This window comes from Danio rerio, chromosome 22 (genome assembly GCF_052040795.2).
Source record: "Danio rerio strain M-AB ecotype USA chromosome 22, GRCz13ab, whole genome shotgun sequence".
NCBI classification, from domain to species: Eukaryota; Metazoa; Chordata; class Actinopteri; order Cypriniformes; family Danionidae; genus Danio; species Danio rerio.
In genome coordinates this window covers 10,583,050-10,600,417 of record NC_141042.1, presented here as the reverse complement: position 1 = coordinate 10,600,417, position 17,368 = coordinate 10,583,050, and the positions used below count along the sequence as shown (strand labels likewise).

Here is a 17,368-nt window from a genome sequence, read left to right as displayed (position 1 = left end):
ATTATTTCTGAAAAGTGTTATTTGCAAATTCTAAATAGTGAAATCATATTATCAGCCAATGACTATCAGAGTACAACATTGTTCACAGTGCTAAAGTTGTTTTCAACTCATACTTGCATGTGATTTCAGACCAAATATTCAAAGTACCATGGTAAACAATATAGGGAGCATGTCACAAATTGTCCCTGAACAAATGTGCGAATATAAAACCAACATTACGTCAATCATTCAATGTGGTGATGTCACTGCCCCCCCCCCAAAAAAACAAAAACAAAAAAAACTTGCTTGTCAAACTATTTCATATCTGTAACAAAAGGCAATTCAATCATAACAACTTTAAATAGCTATCACAACATTATTTAACAATATGTGGATCTTTTTTTTTTGTATTCTTGGAAGCTAATGAAGTTGAAAATGAAAACAGTATATGCGTTAGGAACATTACTATTGTTTACATTCTTCAAAATGGTTTAGGAAAGTGTTTCGTCTAGTTATCTAAATTCAAGAGAAAAGTCACTTCGCACTACGTGACAGCAGGTGGCAGTGTGCACTCTATAAAGGATTACTAGCAACCTTTTCAGAGAAGAAGACGTAACCGCTAGCATCAGCAGTTTACAGTATGCAAGGGTAAGAAGTTAGCCGTGGAATTTTGTGTGTAAACTTTTTATTTTACACTTATATAAACACCGTTTATTAAAGCAATTTCACCTCGTTATTTCTATGTTGTTTCCACCTGAAAGAGTGCCGTTATGCATCTATGCTGTAAGAAATACTTTCTGAAGCAGGCAACAATATAAGGAACTACTGTTAACTTCAATTAAACCCGAACGAATTTTACGTCATTTAAGATTTTTATGTTTTTTTTTTTTTGGGGGGGGGGGGGGGGGGTATTTAGATGTTTAAAGCAATACTTGTGTATTTTTCCAATGTATCTTGTAATAATTGAAATGTGTAAGATGTCAATCACAAGAGGTGGCGAAGGTTTGAGAGTAAAATAATTAAAACATTGCTTTGTTTATCTCTTCGATTAAAACTTTTTGTTATCAGTTGCTGTTCTCACAAAACGACAAGAGGTTAATAATGTAATTTCTTTATGGCACAGATTGTGCATTGAATTGAATTTATGTATATTAGTTATTTGTTTCTATGATAAATGAAGTGGTCCCATTATTCTGAAATTACTTTACAAAAATGGGGGGAAAAGATGTTAAAATAGATTGACCGACAGAAAATAAAAAAAAAATGTTATATGTACATTTGTGAAACTTCATATTTTGATAATGGGAAGGAAGCACAAGTAGTAGGCTGCACATAAAATGTGTGAATTATATATTGTGAAATTAAGGTAAAGTTGGTTTTATATTCACACATTTGGACTTTTACCTTCCAAATATAATTTCAGAAAAGTATTCTTAAGAAATTTTAATCAAGGAAATCACATTAGCAGCTAATTGTTAATAAAGTTCATCATTTGTTCATAGTCAATTAAATAGTTCTAATGTTGTTTTGAAGTCACACTTACATTCAATTTCAGACTAAATATTCAAAGTTGCTTATGAATGTGCGAATATAAAACCAACTTTAAGCCCCTTATTGTGAAAGCATCAATCTGATAATGTTCATTTTTGATTTTCACTTCTCTTATCCCACAGTATTTGGCATTAGTGAAGCTCTATTCACTGCTGTAAAACAACAAATGCTGGAATGTTTTCATCAGCTTACACATAAAGAAAATTAGAGAACACCGAAAAAACATCGAAAACATGAATGTTTATACTGAACCCTGCAGTATAAAACTAGAAGAGACTGAACAACAAATAGGTATGTGTTTTTTCTTGCTTTCCTCAAATAGATTATTTAGAATTGCTGGTGGCAGATAGAAACATAAAGTTGTCTTATTAATGTTAAAACTCTTTAATCCAAAATGCAATGACATAGTGTGGAAGAAAAACGTTCAATGATAATAATAATCTTCAACTGGTATGACTCAAAGAATATTTAAAGTAAATAATAAGTTATGAAATTTAACAATTAAGCTTTTATGAACACTCTTGTGTATGTATATTGTCACTAGTTGCTTAATTTGAAATGTTGCTTTAAATTAAATTAAACTTGTATAGCGCTTTTACAATGGAAATTGTGTCAAAGCAGCTTCACATAGAATATTATAGTAAATTGAAACAGTGTGTGTTCAGTTTTCAGAGTTTAAGTTCAGTTCAGTTTAGCTCCGTTCAGTGTGGTTCAATATTCAATACTGCGAGTCCTAACACTGAGGAGCAAATCCATCAATGCGCAGCTCTACGGGTCCTGAACCATGCAAGCCAGTGGGACAGAGGCCACTGCTAAAAATATATTCTAATTTGGTAATAACTTACCATGAATTATAAAACCAAATGGAGTCTAAACCATTACTTTTAAATTTTATCAAACTTGAGAAAATTTAAGAAACATTTACATTGATTGAACAATTAACATTTACAATGATTGAACATCTCAGACTAGATATTTCTGAGCTTTTTAATTTACATTCATCTTCATCTGGTTAATGGTTCAATGTTACAAAAAATTTGATCTTTCATTCCTGTTTATGTTGGAAATTTTATTGTAACAATTATTAGGGCTGGGCGAATTGGCCTAAAATCAAAAACTAGATTAATTGAACATTTTAACTTTCTACAATACAATCAATGAATGATTATTTTATTTATTGTATTTTTTTGTCCTTATGTTTAAGTTTTGTACAGTAAATATGCTCACAAATTACAAGTAAGAGAAGGGTGCATTACTTGATTTCAAAATATTTGAAGGAGACTCACACTATCTATTATCTATGATTATTTATTAAACATCAACGTTGAACAACTGAAATTAAAACACACACTGCCAAAAACCAACAGTCACATATGAGTAACTTGCACTTTTGGAAACAAAATATGTTATATTTTTTTATGTTTTTCATATTAAAAGTAGAAAATAAGCAGTATATCTTCTAAATAAAATAACTCTTGTATATCCTCTAAATAATATTTTAAACCGTGAATTTCTTGAATTCTGTAAACAAAAATATTAAATTAAGTTATAATTTTATTTCAAGAGTTCACACTTAGCTGATGATTGATTATAAGCAAGTTTGGCATGCTGTCCCGGGAGAGAGCCCTGAGCTCGAAGGTTCTTGAGCCCTGGGCTCCCTCCCGTTTGGAGGAAGAGAGGGGAGCCTCGAGCTCAGGTAGATCTCGACAACTCCCCTTTTTATAATAGCTAAAGATTAAGATTGAAGGCTATTAAAAGATATGCTGCATTATTAGATTACCTGTATTGAAATTTAGATTTAACAATTAACTTGTTGTACATGTTTTTGGAATGTGGGAGGAAACCGGAGAACCCGGGGAAAACCCACGCAAGCACGGGAAGAACATGCAAACTACACACAGAAACGACCACCGGCCTGTTAAGGAACTAGAACCGGTGACGTTCTTGCTGTGAGGCGACAGTGCTAGTCACTGAGCCACCGTGCTGCCCTATGGAGGGAAAGGTGAAAAGGTAGGGGTGGAAGGGGGGATTCTTCAAATCGAAGATGACTGTAGTGAGAAAACCCTGGCTCTTTATAGTGGTTAGGAATGGCCTGATTGGTGGATCAAGCATGCTAATGCAGGACCAGCCATGTTCAATCATAATCACGTGCTCCTCTCGAAATTAGTTTATGAATAAACTTCACTTCAAGAGTTCACACTTAGCTGATGATTGATTATAAGCAAGTTTGGCATGCTGTCCCGGGAGAGAGCCCTGAGCTCGAAGGTTCTTGAGCCCTGGGCTCCCTCCCGTTTGGAGGAAGAGAGGGGAGCCTCGAGCTCAGGTAGATCTCGACAACTCCCCAAAATGCTCCGCTCGGGACAGCAGCCGCGTATTTGAAGAACCCCCCAAAAGGCACAGGAGATTAATGCCATATCCGGCTGCTGAAAAGTGATACAGAAATAGCTTGGAGGAGCAACAGAGACTGGTGTGGGTGTAAAAATTAACTGAAAGTGCTTATGTATGACTATGTGTGCTCCCGGGTTCTGTTAATTGTAAGGACCAGCGGGAGAGTGAGTGGGGTAAGTGTAAAGGTTTAAAACATATGTGGTGAGTTTCGTAAAGGTTTAGTATAGTAGTGATGGAAAATAAAGCTGTAAGGTTCTGCGGAGCTGTAGCTGCAGATGAGAAGCGGTTAACTGATTAACCGCTTTGGCAGTCCAATGGGGAGTGTGTCAGTAGTGGTATGGATAAATGGTAGTGTGCGTGAGCTCCGGTGGAGCGACACTGCTGCAGCAGTGGTGCAAGGGGGATGAAGCTCGGCTGAGCGTCTCTGCGACTGCAGAGGTGCGATGGTAGTCAGTACTAAGGGGAAGAATACGCTTCTGCAGCAGCGTTTTAACTGCTTTAGCAGTGCTGGGAGTGACAGAAGTGGTATAAGTGTAATGGAAGTGTGCATGAGCTCCAGCAGAGCGTCACTGCTGCAGCAGTGGTGCAGGGGATGTAAATGATGCTCGGCTGAGCGTCTCTGCTGCTGCAGAGGTGCAATGGAAGTCAGTATTTGTAAGGGAAATACGCCTCCGCAGGGACGTTTAACTGCTTTAGCAGTGCTGGAGAGTGTATCAGTATTGGGTTGCTAAATGAAAGTGTATATGCGCTCGCTGAGCGTCACTGCTGCGGCAGTGATGTGGAGGGGAGTGATGCTCGGCTGAGCGTCTCTGCGACTGCAGAGGTGCGGTGGTAGTCAGTCCTAAGGGGAAGAATACGCTTCTGCAGCAGCGTTTTAACTGCTTTAGCAGTGCTGGGAGTGACAGAAGTGGTATAAGTGTAATGGAAGTGTGCATGAGCTCCAGCAGAGCGTCACTGCTGCAGCAGTGGTGCAGGGGATGTAAATGATGCTCGGCTGAGCGTCTCTGCTGCTGCAGAGGTGCAATGGAAGTCAGTATCTGGAAGGTAAATACGCCTTCGCAGAGACGTTTAACTGCTTTGGCAGTGCTGGAGAGTGTATCAGTAGTGGATTGCTAAGTGGAAGTGTATATGCGCTCGCTAAGCGTCACTGCTGCGACAGTGATGTAGAGGGGAGTGATGCTCGGCTGAGCGTCTCTGCGGCTGCAGAGGTGCGGTGAAAGTCAGTTTCCAAAGGGAAGTGCGCTTTGGAGAGCTGATTAACAGCTGTGTAGCAGATAGGAATCAGGCACAGTAGACCAACTCTGTGGCTGCAGGGGTGCATAGGTATTCAGAGTCTGGTGCATTATATGTGTGAAAGCAATACATGTTCCCGCTAAGCCTTTACAGCTGTATTATAGCAGGGAGTGTGGTGATGGAAAATAAATTGATACTACAATGCAATGTAATTAAGTGGAGCTGCTGTAAAGGTGTGATGGTGGTCAGTATGTAAGCAATACGAGTTCCCGCTAAGCCTTTATGGCTGTATTGTTGCGGGGAGTGTGGTGATGGAGAATAAATTGATACTACAATGCAATGTAATTAAGTGGAGCTGCTGTAAAGGTGTGATGGTGGTCAGTATGTAAGCAATACGAGTTCCCGCTAAGCCTTTATGGCTGTATTGTTGCGGGGAGTGTGGTGATGGAGAATAAATTGATGCTACAATGCAATGTAATTAAGTGGAGCTGCTGTAGAGGTGTAATTGTAGTCAGTATGGAAGCAATACGAGTTCCCGCTACGCCTTTACGGCTGTATTATTGCGGCGGAGTGTGATAATGGTTACATTTTTTGAAAAGTGTACAAGTGAGCTTTTAAAGAGCTTCACTGCTGTGGCAGTGGGAGCTTGGGGCTACCCCTGTGGGAGTCCGAGCTGCGGAGAATGAGTGCAAGTGAAATTAAAAATTATGAAGAGAAAGAGAAGGGAAGTTTAATAAAATAAAAAGGAAAGTTTAGTAAAAATGAGTCCTATGCAACTAAGACAGAAAGTAGGAAGAACAGACAGAGTCGTGCTGCTTGGAAACTAGGTTGAAGTCTGCAACCGAGAATCAGCTGGGCTTCTCTGAGGAAATATTGGCTGAGGCAAATTGAGGATTTAGAGGTGTTAAAGGACCAATGACAGAGTTTATATCTGTTGTTGGAAGACTATTCAGGCAGGGCGTCACTGCTGCAGCATTGGTGCAGGGGAAAAAATAATCTCAGCAGAGCTTCTCTGCAGTTACAGAAGTGCAGTAAAATCAGTGGTGCAGAGAATTAAGGCTAAACAGCCGTCTCTGCAGTTGCAGCTCAGGCAAAGCTTAACTGTTGCAGCAGTGGTGCAGAGGGAGAATAAGGCTCGGCAAAGCGTCTCTGCAAGAGCAGAGGTGCAGTGGTACTCAGTATTAGAGCCTCACACGGAAATACTAAGTACTATTAGCAGTGATATTTAGAGATGAAAGTGAAAAGGGGGCTCAGCTAGAGCGTCACTGCAGTTGCAGTGATGTTAATGGGGTGTATAGTTAAGTGGAGCACCTAAACAGTCGATATTAGTAAGTTTTGAGTGCTCCCGCAGGGACATTAAATACTGCCTTTAGTGATATGTAAAGATGAAGGTGAATAAGGCATATGCAAGAGGGTCACTGCGGTAGCAGTGGTGCTTTGGGTGTGCAACTCTGCGGAGCATTTCTGCGGCTGCAGTGGTGTAGTGGCCAGTATGGAGGCAACTTGTGCTCCCGCAGAAGCATTTACTGCTGTATTAGTGCGGGGAGTGCAACGATGGTGGTATTTAGAAAATTTGTAAGTGTATGCAAGCTCATTTAGAACGTTCCTTTTGCAGCAACTGAAACTCAAGACAACCCCTGAATTGGTCGGAGCTGTGGTGAATGAAAGCGAATAGAAGTATAGGATAGTTTAAATTTGGAGAGAAAAAGTTAAAGCTAGAAAAACAGGGAAGGGTAGTGAAGGAGCTCCTATGTTAAATAGGAAGGGAAATAGGAAGGAAATGACAGAGTCATACTTCATACCCAATAATGCATGATGGTGGAAGTTGGCTGGAGAGGATCGGCTGGGCTTCCCCGAGGTGGTATTGCTCTTCTGTGGTGTAAAAATGCTATGAGGTTTAGAACCAGGGCCGGAGTGGGACACCTTTTCAGCTCTGGAGTTTCAAGCCTCAGACCAGCCCACCTCAGTTCACGACTGACTATATTAAAATAAGTAAATAAATATTTCCAAATCAGTTTCTAATAGCACTATCATGTCTTTTTTTTTTTTTTTTTTTTTTTTTGAGAAAACAGCTGCCTTAGAACTTCAAATGTTCTACAACCCTAACAGTATTATATGACTTATCAAAAAATGAAAACACTAAATTACTCTAGCAAGGATCGAACCCAGGTCCGCAGCGTCTTAACCTAACGTGCCAACCACTCGACCACAACAAAAGAGAAAAGTTGTGCTAAAATAATGAATAAAAGCTGTGGTCAAGTAAATGAATTAAAAAAGTGTCACTGCTGAGAGCAACAGATTCTGGAGCTAGGGACACCGGCCCTCGCGGCCAAAAAAAAAAAAAAAAAAAAAAAAAAAAAAAAAAAAGACCGGCCCACCGGGAATTCTCCCGGTCCTCCCGATTAGCCAATCCGGGCCTGTTTAGAACAGGTGTGTGGGGGAACGGATATCATCCTGCATCCCTTCATCCTGCGAAGATAGATCAGATATGGTTAGGTGTATCGTTGGATTGAAATGTCATACTTAGTTCAGAAGACTTAAATTAAAAAGGCTAGTGTGAATATGGCATCGAGGGTGTGGGCTATGTGAGTGGAAAAGTGTCATTTGCAAAGAGTGTAAATGTATTTAGAAATGGATGTGGAGTGTAATAGGTTGGATGAGGGTCAGCTTCTGCAACCAGCTGACATGATCTCTGAAATGAGAAAAACAAGAGAGAATCAGAAATGACATTACAACATGGTACATGTATGGCAAACACAATGAATTATTTTAGCTGATAACCATGCGGGGCGTCTTAATAAGAGCATGGGCAACTAAGTGTGGAAGTGCCTTTGTTAATGCATGGTACGAAACCTCATTGTCGCAACGAGCAAAGATAGTAGAGGTAGGCATTTGTCCCTCCTAAGGATGGCATATTAAATGGGAAATCTGCTCGTCTAGTGATCCTGATGTACCTCTTGAAGACAGGGTAGGTGGAATTATAGTGGAGTTTAAACCCCTTGGTTTGTATCTAACGCAGAGTCAATTGATGAAACATCAGACATGTCAGAAATGTCCTCCTCTCATTCGTGGAAGTCAAAGCGGGAAATTTGTTTCTTTGCTGTTTTCACATCTAACCAACTTGCCATTATAAGCTTATGGCTTATAAGTGTATGGACATGAGTCACTGGGGCATATTACGATTGGACTTCTATGCCTAATGCGTTGAAAGTTTTTTAGTAGCAGAGTAAACTTTTTAGAAGTTAAACTGCTATCAGATGTGGCAGTTTTTTTTTTTTTTTTTTTTTTTTTTTTTATTTATTTATTTTATTTGTATTTTTTTTTTTTTTTTTATTTATTTATTTATTTATTTATTTTTTTTTTTATTTATTTATTTTTTTTTTTTATACATTTTATAATTATTTATTTTCTTTATTATTTATTTATTAATTTATGTATTTATTTATTTATCATCTGCCAACATCAAACCCTGAACTTAAAATTAATGTCACCATTTAGTAGTAATTGTGTAAATGTAATGATAATCATTCATGAGCTTGTCATGAGAGAGGGTGGGACCATCTCAAATTTTTTGAGAGTTCATTGGATGGTGACGCTTCTTTCAGCTATTGGCTCGAAGGAGTGTCAATCAAAGTTGCAGAAAAAGGCTGGCGGCCATTTTGTTTGCCAGAGAACTAGTGTTATGATTGGAGACGCTACTCTATTGAATGCACCACAGCGACTAGTTTGGAGGACTAACATGGATGTTTATCAATGTATGCATAAGTTGTGGACTGATGTTTTAAGGATTGGATTGTCTACAACCTTGATTGAGAGGTGAGTCATTCTATTCACGCTAGAATCATCCTTTAAAGATGGATGTTTAATCTTAGTTGTAGTTTGTGAGGCTTCCCCTTAAAAAGTGTCATGTATGTTACCGCTGGTGCACCCCTAGAAGAGAGTTCAGCTTGAATCGCAGGCATCGAGAGTTTAGGCAAAGTTCATGGATGGTGATCGAGTTTTTACTGTGATCTTGTTGGAGAATTGGGTTGAAGACACAGAGATTGCATTGTGTGAGGCAATTGAAGTAGAAGGTTGAGAAGTTGTAGTTGGATAAGTTGGTGTAGCTGGAGAAGTTGTTGTTGAAGTTGATGTAGCTGGAGAAGTTGTTGTTGTTGGAGAAGTTGATGTAGCTGGAGAAGTTGTAGCTGGAGAAGTTGTTGTTGTTGTTGAAGTTGATGTAGCTGGAGAAGTTGTTGTTGTTGTTGAAGTTGATGTAGCTGGAGAAGTTGTTGTTGTTGGAGAAGTTGATGTAGCTGGAGAAGTTGTTGTTGTTGGAGAAGTTGATGTAGCTGGAGAAGTTGTTGTTGTTGGAGAAGTTGATGTAGCTGGAGAAGTTGATGTTGTAGCTGGAGAAGTTGATGTAGCAGTAGCAGTAGCAGTAGCAGTAGCAGTAGCAGCAGCAGCTGATGCAGAGCAGTGTATTCTTCAAATCGAAGATGACTGTAGTGAGAAAACCCTGGCTCTTTATAGTGGTTAGGAATGGCCTGATTGGTGGATCAAGCATGCTAATGCAGGACCAGCCATGTTCAATCATAATCACGTGCTCCTCTCGAAATTAGTTTATGAATAAACTTCACTGAAATTGAAATATGCTATCTCAAGGCATCTCCAATCATCTTCATATTGCAAACATGAGACGTGTTGTTAAATTTTTTGAGAGGTGCATGCAAAGGCTGCATCGAACCAAACCTGTGTGTTTGACGCAGAATTTTACATCTTAACAGAGCGAGGTCACGTGACTCCACAGACAGTAGGGAAAGTAATTGAAAAAATTTACCTGAAAATATTTGATTGATTATAGGTTAAGAATGTCGATTAATACTTTCTGATTAATCGCCCAGCCCTAATTATTATTATTACTATTAATATAATGGGAAAAATATTCAAGTTTTAAGAAATAATTTTAGTACTTTTAAACAGTTTATTATTTAATAGTTCTCACTACAAAACATGTAATTTGTACATGTAAAAAAAAAAAGAAATAAAGTGAAACAAATAACTGGTTGGTTAATGTATCCAATTGAATGCAGTGAAAGTATCTAAACTTTTATTTACATTTGTCAGTCACGATTTTTGGATTTATTTATCGTAAATAACTTAACGAAAATCACTTTTTCATCCTCTTTAACATTTTAGACCCGTTGAAAGACGATGAGAAGATTGAAGAACTGATTAAATCAGAGAAGGACCATACTGACGTTAAAACCGAGGAGAAATCCTCTTTGCAAAGTACAGCAAAGATATCCTTCACCTGTCCTCAGTGTGGAAAAACTTTCCCATGCGAGCAAAATCTCAATCTTCACATGAAATTTCACAGGGGAGCGAAGCCGTTTGCGTGCGATAAGTGCGAGAAGATCTTCACACTAAAAGCAAACCTTAACGAACATATGAAAACCCACACGGCTGTACAGATGCCGTTCACATGCGTTCAATGCAGGAAGATTTTCATGCTGAAAGAAAGCCTCTCCGAACACATGAAAATACACACTGAGGAAAAGCCGTACACGTGTGATGAGTGCGGGAGGAAGTTTAAACACAAGGGCACTCTTACTGAACACATAAAAATCCACACCGGAGAGAAGCCGTATGAATGCGAGAAGTGCGGGAAGAAGTTTAGACATAAAGGAAACTTTAACGATCACGTGAAAAACCACACACGAATTAAACCCTTCTCTTGTGATCAGTGCGGGAAGTGTTTCAGAATCAAAGATAACTTCGATGACCACATGAAAGTCCACACCGGAGGGAATCCACATACGTGTGCTCAATGCGGGAAGACGTTCAAACAGAAACATGTTCTCAATGAACACATGATTATCCACACCGGAGAAAAGCCTTTCACGTGCGAACAGTGCGGGACGAGTTTCACAAGAAAACGCAACCTTGCTGATCACATGACAATCCACACTGGAGAAAACCTGTATGCTTGTGATCAGTGTGGGAGGAGTTTCAGACAGTCGAGAGTGTTAAAAGAGCATCTGCGTACTCATTCTAGCGAAAGACCGTTTAACTGTGACCAGTGCGGTAAGAAGTTCTTCAAGGCGGACGCCCTGAAGGAGCACCTGACAGTTCACACACAGGAGAAGCCATATGTGTGTTCTTTCTGTGCAAAGGCTTTCAGGCTGATTGGTAATTTAAAAATACACGAGAAAACACACACCGGTCAGAAGAATCACATTTGCTCTGAATGCGGGAAGACTTTCTTTACTGTATCCGCACTGACTCTGCACACCAGAGTTCACACTGTTGAAAAACCGTATAAGTGTTCACACTGTGACAAGACGTTTAAACGGCCGGAATGTCTGAAAATACATTATAGGGTTCACACCGGAGAGAGGCCATATCACTGTCGCTCATGTGGGAAGAGGTTCATTTATTTGTCTAATCTGCATCAACATTTGAAAGCAGCAAAGTGTAAGAAAACACAATAGCTCTGTCTCATTTCAGAGGATGCATCCACTGAAGGATGCATTGGAAGTGCGCTTATTTTAAAAAAATTCAAAGGCTCCTTCAAACACAGCCTCCAAATGTGTCATTAGTTCTCTAGGTAATGGACACAACCCAATGTCCCAAGATTCCAATATGCTGTCAAACTGAAATCAAAAAGAGGTAACCCAACCAATTGTATGAAGACAGACCCAACTATATCAGTCCTTTTGGAAATTGTATGAAACCCCACCTGAAGAATATGGGTGTTACTATGGAAAAGCTTTCACACTCCTTGGTGCAACTCAAAAATAAGAATCTTATGGAACTTAACAAAACAGAAGACGTCCTTGACTCACCCAAATGAATACAAACAAGAAGTCAAACAAATAACAGACAGTCTCCCTCATCATGAACCCATATATACAGATGGATCGAAAACAGACAAAGGAGAAACAGCAGCAGAAGTGTTTAAAGATGATGTCTTTGGGACTCGGATTTCAGGAGAAAGTTCAATTTACACAGCAGAAGCTCATGCAATAAATATGGCATTATAACAAATGGACAGGACACAGCATCGTAACTTTTTAATCTGCACAGATTCCCAAATTCGATCTTCCAGCACTTGAAGCTTCTAAGGGTGCTTTCACACCTACACTTTTGTTTCGGAACGTATCTCGTTTGCCCAGTTAGCGCGGTTTGATTGGCATATGTGAACAGGGCAATCGCACTCTGTTCCGCGCCAAAGTAATATATTTACTAATATATTAATATATTAAAAATATATATTTCTAAGTTTTTGCGTTATCTCGCAATGTTTTGCGTCATCTCGCAAAGATGTTTTGCGTTCCCTCGCAAAGTTTTGCGTTATCTCGCAAAGATGTTTTGCGTTCTCTCGCAAAACTGTTTCTCCACAAACACTTCCTGTTCCCTTCACTCATGTAAACCCTTCCGTTTTTGCCGAAATTCTCCCGTATTTTACCATTCTACCCCACTTTCTTTACATTACTGTGCGTCGATCGTCGCCTTTCATATGCTAAGTTACCTCTGAACCAGTGAATGCATGTATAAGCGCTGACTGACAGACGTGCTCCATACAATAAACTGATCCCAGATCAGCGTCTGTACACGCCATTTACAGAGGAGCGGGTGTATGTTTGAACAGACAAATACACTGAATAATATGAAACATCTCCGTCCTGCATGTTTTATTTTAAACAGCTTATTTTCTCTTTAATGAGCACAAACAGTTTCTAAAGTAATGGACTGCTTTCATTATAGATCTGTGCATTCTTACAGAGACACCTCTGTTATCAAACTAAACAAAACATGAGATTCATTTGCTGCTCACTTGTTTGATAACAGAAGTGTCCCTTTAAATGGCGCGTACAGACCAAGTGTGCCGCAAGCCTACGTTTGAGTGAAGGTTTCGGCCGTTAGATCGCCCCCTGGGGGCTGGCTGCAGTACAAGTCATAAAGCCCGCCTCCTCCGTGTTAATGAAGGAGACTTGAGCCCAAATAAAAAAAAATATTACACTTGCAATAAAATGTCCCGAAAGATAGTTCTGGTCGATTAAGGCACTGGTTATTGTGCTGAAATAGGTGCAGATCTTCATTTTTGTAAACAGTTTGTTTTTAGCAGTAATTTAATGCTGGGCGTGTCATCGTGATTGACAGCTGTGATTGACAGTTTCTCAAAGCGCGGCGTTTGAGCTTCGGCAGGAGACTGAAGTAGACTGAAATGTTATTATTCGATTTCTGTGTTATTTTACCATGACAAAATGAGTTCAGCAGTAAACTATAGTTTCTGACATACATGATCCTGGTGGAACACTGTTTATTCGCTAAGTTCAGGGCTTTTTTCGGGCTTTATTAGTTTGCTGATACACGCCTAGCCACCCAGATAGCAAAACACAGTTCCGGCTAGATTCTCGCCTGCCGGAGACTTATCTCTTAGAGCTCAGACTGACTAATGTTACCTCTGCTGGACCTACTCCGGATGCCTGGACTCACTGCCCGATTCCAGTCCGAGTCAATCGAGCCAGATGCGGCGGCCGAGCGAGCCGGTGCTGCCGCATGCGAGCCGGAATCAGCCCGCGACGCCGCGAGTAAGTTATGCGCTGCGGCCTGGAGCTGGCGCGATTGAATATATAAAACCCTCATATTTGTTAACGTTATTACATCCATTTGTGTTGATATGACAGCAAACGCATGCTGAGAAGTTCGGGGGGCGTAGTTGATTTTACATAAAGCGTTTGATTGGAAGCTCGACTCTGCTCATTTTCGCGGCTCCTCCTCTGGCTCCATCAGACAATCCTTCTGCGCATGTCTGGCTCCAATTTCAGCAGTCTTTTGCGACAGTTTGTGCCCGTCAAGCAGGCGTTTTGCCCTCAAGGCGTTCAATGGGAAAAAGGGCTGTCGCGTCGTCCATATTTTTTACAGTCATTGGTACAGACGCCTGTCTAGGATCAGTTTATTGTACGAAGCGCGTCTGTCAGTCAGCGCTTATACATGCATTCACTGGTTCAGAGGTTGCAAAGTGAAAGGCGACGATCAGCGCACAGTAATGTAAAGAAAGTGGGGTAGAATGGTAAAATATGGGAGAATTTCAGCGAAAACGGGAGGGTTTACGTGAGTGAAGTGAACAGGAAGTCTTTGTGGAGAAACAGTTTTGAGAGAAAACGCAAAACTCTGCGAGGGAACGCAAAACATCTTTGCGAGATAACGCAAAACAACTTTGCGAGGGAACGCAAAACATCTTTGCGAGATAACGCAAAACATCTTTGCGAGGGAACGCAAAACTTTGCGAGAGAACGCAAAAACTTAGAAATATATATTTTCCTCCCACCCATTTTTTTCTTTTACCCATTTTTTTTTTTTCACCCAGCCAATTTTTTTCTCCTCCACTACGTCCCTTCCGGGGTTCCGTATTTTAGCTCTTTTGGTCCGATTAGAAACTTTGCAGTCTGAAAGCGAACCGCTCCAAGAGCAAAGAGCAACAATGTAACAATTTTAATCTCTGTTTCGGAACAACTGAATCGATTCACAGGTGTGAAAGCACCTTAAGTGTGATCACTAAACAATGACCATGTTTGTAAAAAAAAAAAAAAAGACAACACTAGAAATTCAATAGTTCAACATTATCTTCTGTTGGATTCCAGGTCATATGTGACTACGTGGAAATGAACTGGCAGACGAAGCTGGAAAATAGGCTTCCATCTCCAGATTCAATCTCCTTGAATGTGACCAAATGTTTAATCCCTCCTGAGGACTTGAAACCCACAATCAATTTGTACATAAACGAAGCATGGCAAAGGGAATGGGACAACTGCATAAAGAATAATTTACATGAAATTAACCCAAAAATAAATGAAAGACATTTAGCAAATTATCATTTTGAGACCAGGCATGATCATATGGTCGGTTGACACATTTATATTTACTGAATAATGAAGAATCACCTATATGTAATTTCTGCCAGGCTGATCTTACCATCAAACATATTTTGTCCTTGAATGTAGAAGTTAAAATTCCATTTGACAAAATTTTTATAAGGACATTGAGTACTTTATTGGACATTTTTAAAAAGGTACCACCAGGAAGAGTTTTAAATTATTCATCAAAAATTGATCTGAAAAATCATATTTAACTTTGAATAAATTTTTGAATATAAATAATTGACTTCTGCTGTCTTCGTTAGTTTTAAAACACTGATTTCTTTACATCTTTACAGCCACTGCACTGTTCTGGTCTATAGCCTGCTTGGATGTTGATGCATAAATTACTTGTTCTTCAGATGTTTAATGAATTGTGGGCTTATCAGGAGCTTTTGATATAGTGGGTTCTTTTCTGCTAGAAAAGAAAAAAGTAAAAAAAAAAAATAGCTGTAAAATAACACATTAAAAACGTACAGGAATGGTATAACAAATAACTTAAGCGGTTTTAAAACCTTGACTTTTCCAAACTGTGGTAAACCTTAAAAAACGCTTATGGTCCCATGCCTGGCTCAGTTACTTTTCCAGAAAAAAACAAAATGAACAGCAGTTACTTTATCTAATTTGTTGTCAAAATTAGAAACAAGTGCAGATGTGTAGCATACAATATGTGTAAACATGATACCTATTGTAATTTCTATTTATTCATCTCAATCACATAAAAAAATCTTTTATATATTTTATTCATACTATTTTTTAATGGAGCTCTGAAAATTTGTTTTGATCTGAACTTCGCCTTTACAGATTTACCATTTCCTTAAGCCAGAGGTTTTCCACTCTTTGTGTAAAAGAGTTGTAAATGTAAATATGCGTTTATATATTTTAGCAAGCAAGCCCAGCATGTATGAAATAAGTGACGTAATGCATTACTTTCCTTAATGCCATACTTTATTTTTTAAAAGAAATATCACAAGATTGTAATATTTTTAATAGTAACTTTCCCCAACACTAATAAACTTTTACATATATTAAACTCTTCCTATTGTTATCAGTACCAAGGCTCTACAATCTGTATATATAGAAATTGAAGAAAAAGCACTTAAGATGTACGAGTTTTTTGTTTGTTTGTTTTTTGTTCTTGTAGATATGAATTCACAGTGATATAAAATTAAACTAATATGACAACACTAAATAACTGTAAATAAATTCAAAGAGCTTCATATGAACTCAAAATGCATTGTTTCTGTCATTTATCTACACATGAAATAAAAATAAAATATATTATTTTCATAAAGTGAACTGTGTCAGCTTTACACTTGCGTAATAAAGAATAATTCTGTCAGATCAAATCAGTCAATCTCATATCAGTTGATATAATTCTGTGTTTATGTTGAAAATTTCCTTTTTACCAATATGTCAAGTTATCTGCCCGATAAATTAATATTAGTATATTTATATTAAATTCAGTTGACTGTTACAACAGAATAAACCAAGAAGACTGTGATCAGGGTTTTACATCACTTTGACAGGATTTGTATTGCGATAACAACTGCTTATTACAAAGCTATACTAATAATTAAAATATTTATTTACATTTTCTAAAAACCTTTGTATGAGATTTGATTATTTACTAAAAGATATATTTCAAAATACATATTGATTATTATAACGAAGTTTAAATGTCAAAATGTAGACAAGACAAAAACAGTAAGATCGATTAAGTAGTCAGTAGGTATGTTTTTTTTTTTAAAGCTATAGTGGTATTTGTTTTTATGCCTGTGCTAAACCACAATTTCTTGAAAACCACAATTTATTTGTTAAACTATTAAAGCAAAGGTTTGAAAAAAGTTAACAGCAGTTGGAAAAATAAGGATAAGAGATTTAAAACTTTTTTTATGTTTCATTTTTCCCCCGCATGGGAAAAACTACAGTAAATATCCTCTATGTACAATGGTATTTATGTAGTATCGATGAATATTTGTCTCACATTGTGAAAGAAACAACAGTTTTGAGAATATGCTTTTACACTTTCAACATCCAGTTTCTGTTCCAACCAAGCAGATCAAGTGAAGATAGCTGATCATCCTGGAGACGGACTACTTTGCAAGACGGTGCGAGATACCTCAGGTTATTTGATCTCATCGCAAAGGACAACACAACCACAGTAAACGAACATAACCTCGTTCACCTTTGTTCTTTCTCCCCCGCTTTCTTCCCTTCAAACATTCTCCTCTCCACCAAGATCACTCAGAAAGATCATTACTGATTACTAAGTTCTGTGTCACTGCAAGTGATGTCTGGTATCATTTGAAATA

General features: G+C 38.5%; 1 protein-coding gene and 1 long non-coding RNA gene across 3 annotated transcripts; one reads left to right on the top strand and one right to left on the bottom strand.

Annotated features, from left to right (window-relative positions):
• Positions 1 to 582: 582 nt before the first annotated feature.
• On the top strand, positions 583 to 12,218 carry LOC100151570 (uncharacterized). Of its 2 annotated transcripts, none has more exons than XM_087303964.1 (3): positions 583 to 627; positions 1,653 to 1,821; positions 10,330 to 12,218. In XM_087303964.1, the coding sequence occupies exons 2-3, from the start codon at positions 1,764 to 1,766 to the stop codon at positions 11,622 to 11,624; spliced, it is 1,353 nt and encodes a 450-aa protein (XP_087160090.1). In that variant the 5' UTR covers positions 583 to 627; positions 1,653 to 1,763; the 3' UTR covers positions 11,625 to 12,218. The 2 variants fall into 2 exon arrangements, with proteins under 2 accessions (XP_087160090.1, XP_087160091.1); XM_087303965.1 differs by having other exon boundaries at positions 10,230 to 12,218.
• On the bottom strand, positions 1,651 to 16,399 carry LOC147838444 (uncharacterized). Its single transcript, XR_015521720.1, has 3 exons — positions 14,681 to 16,399; positions 10,249 to 12,253; positions 1,651 to 1,834 (listed from the first exon to the last, which is right to left on the bottom strand). It is a non-coding gene; the product is annotated as an uncharacterized LOC147838444 (long non-coding RNA).
• Between the last annotated feature and the right edge of the window lie 969 nt (positions 16,400 to 17,368).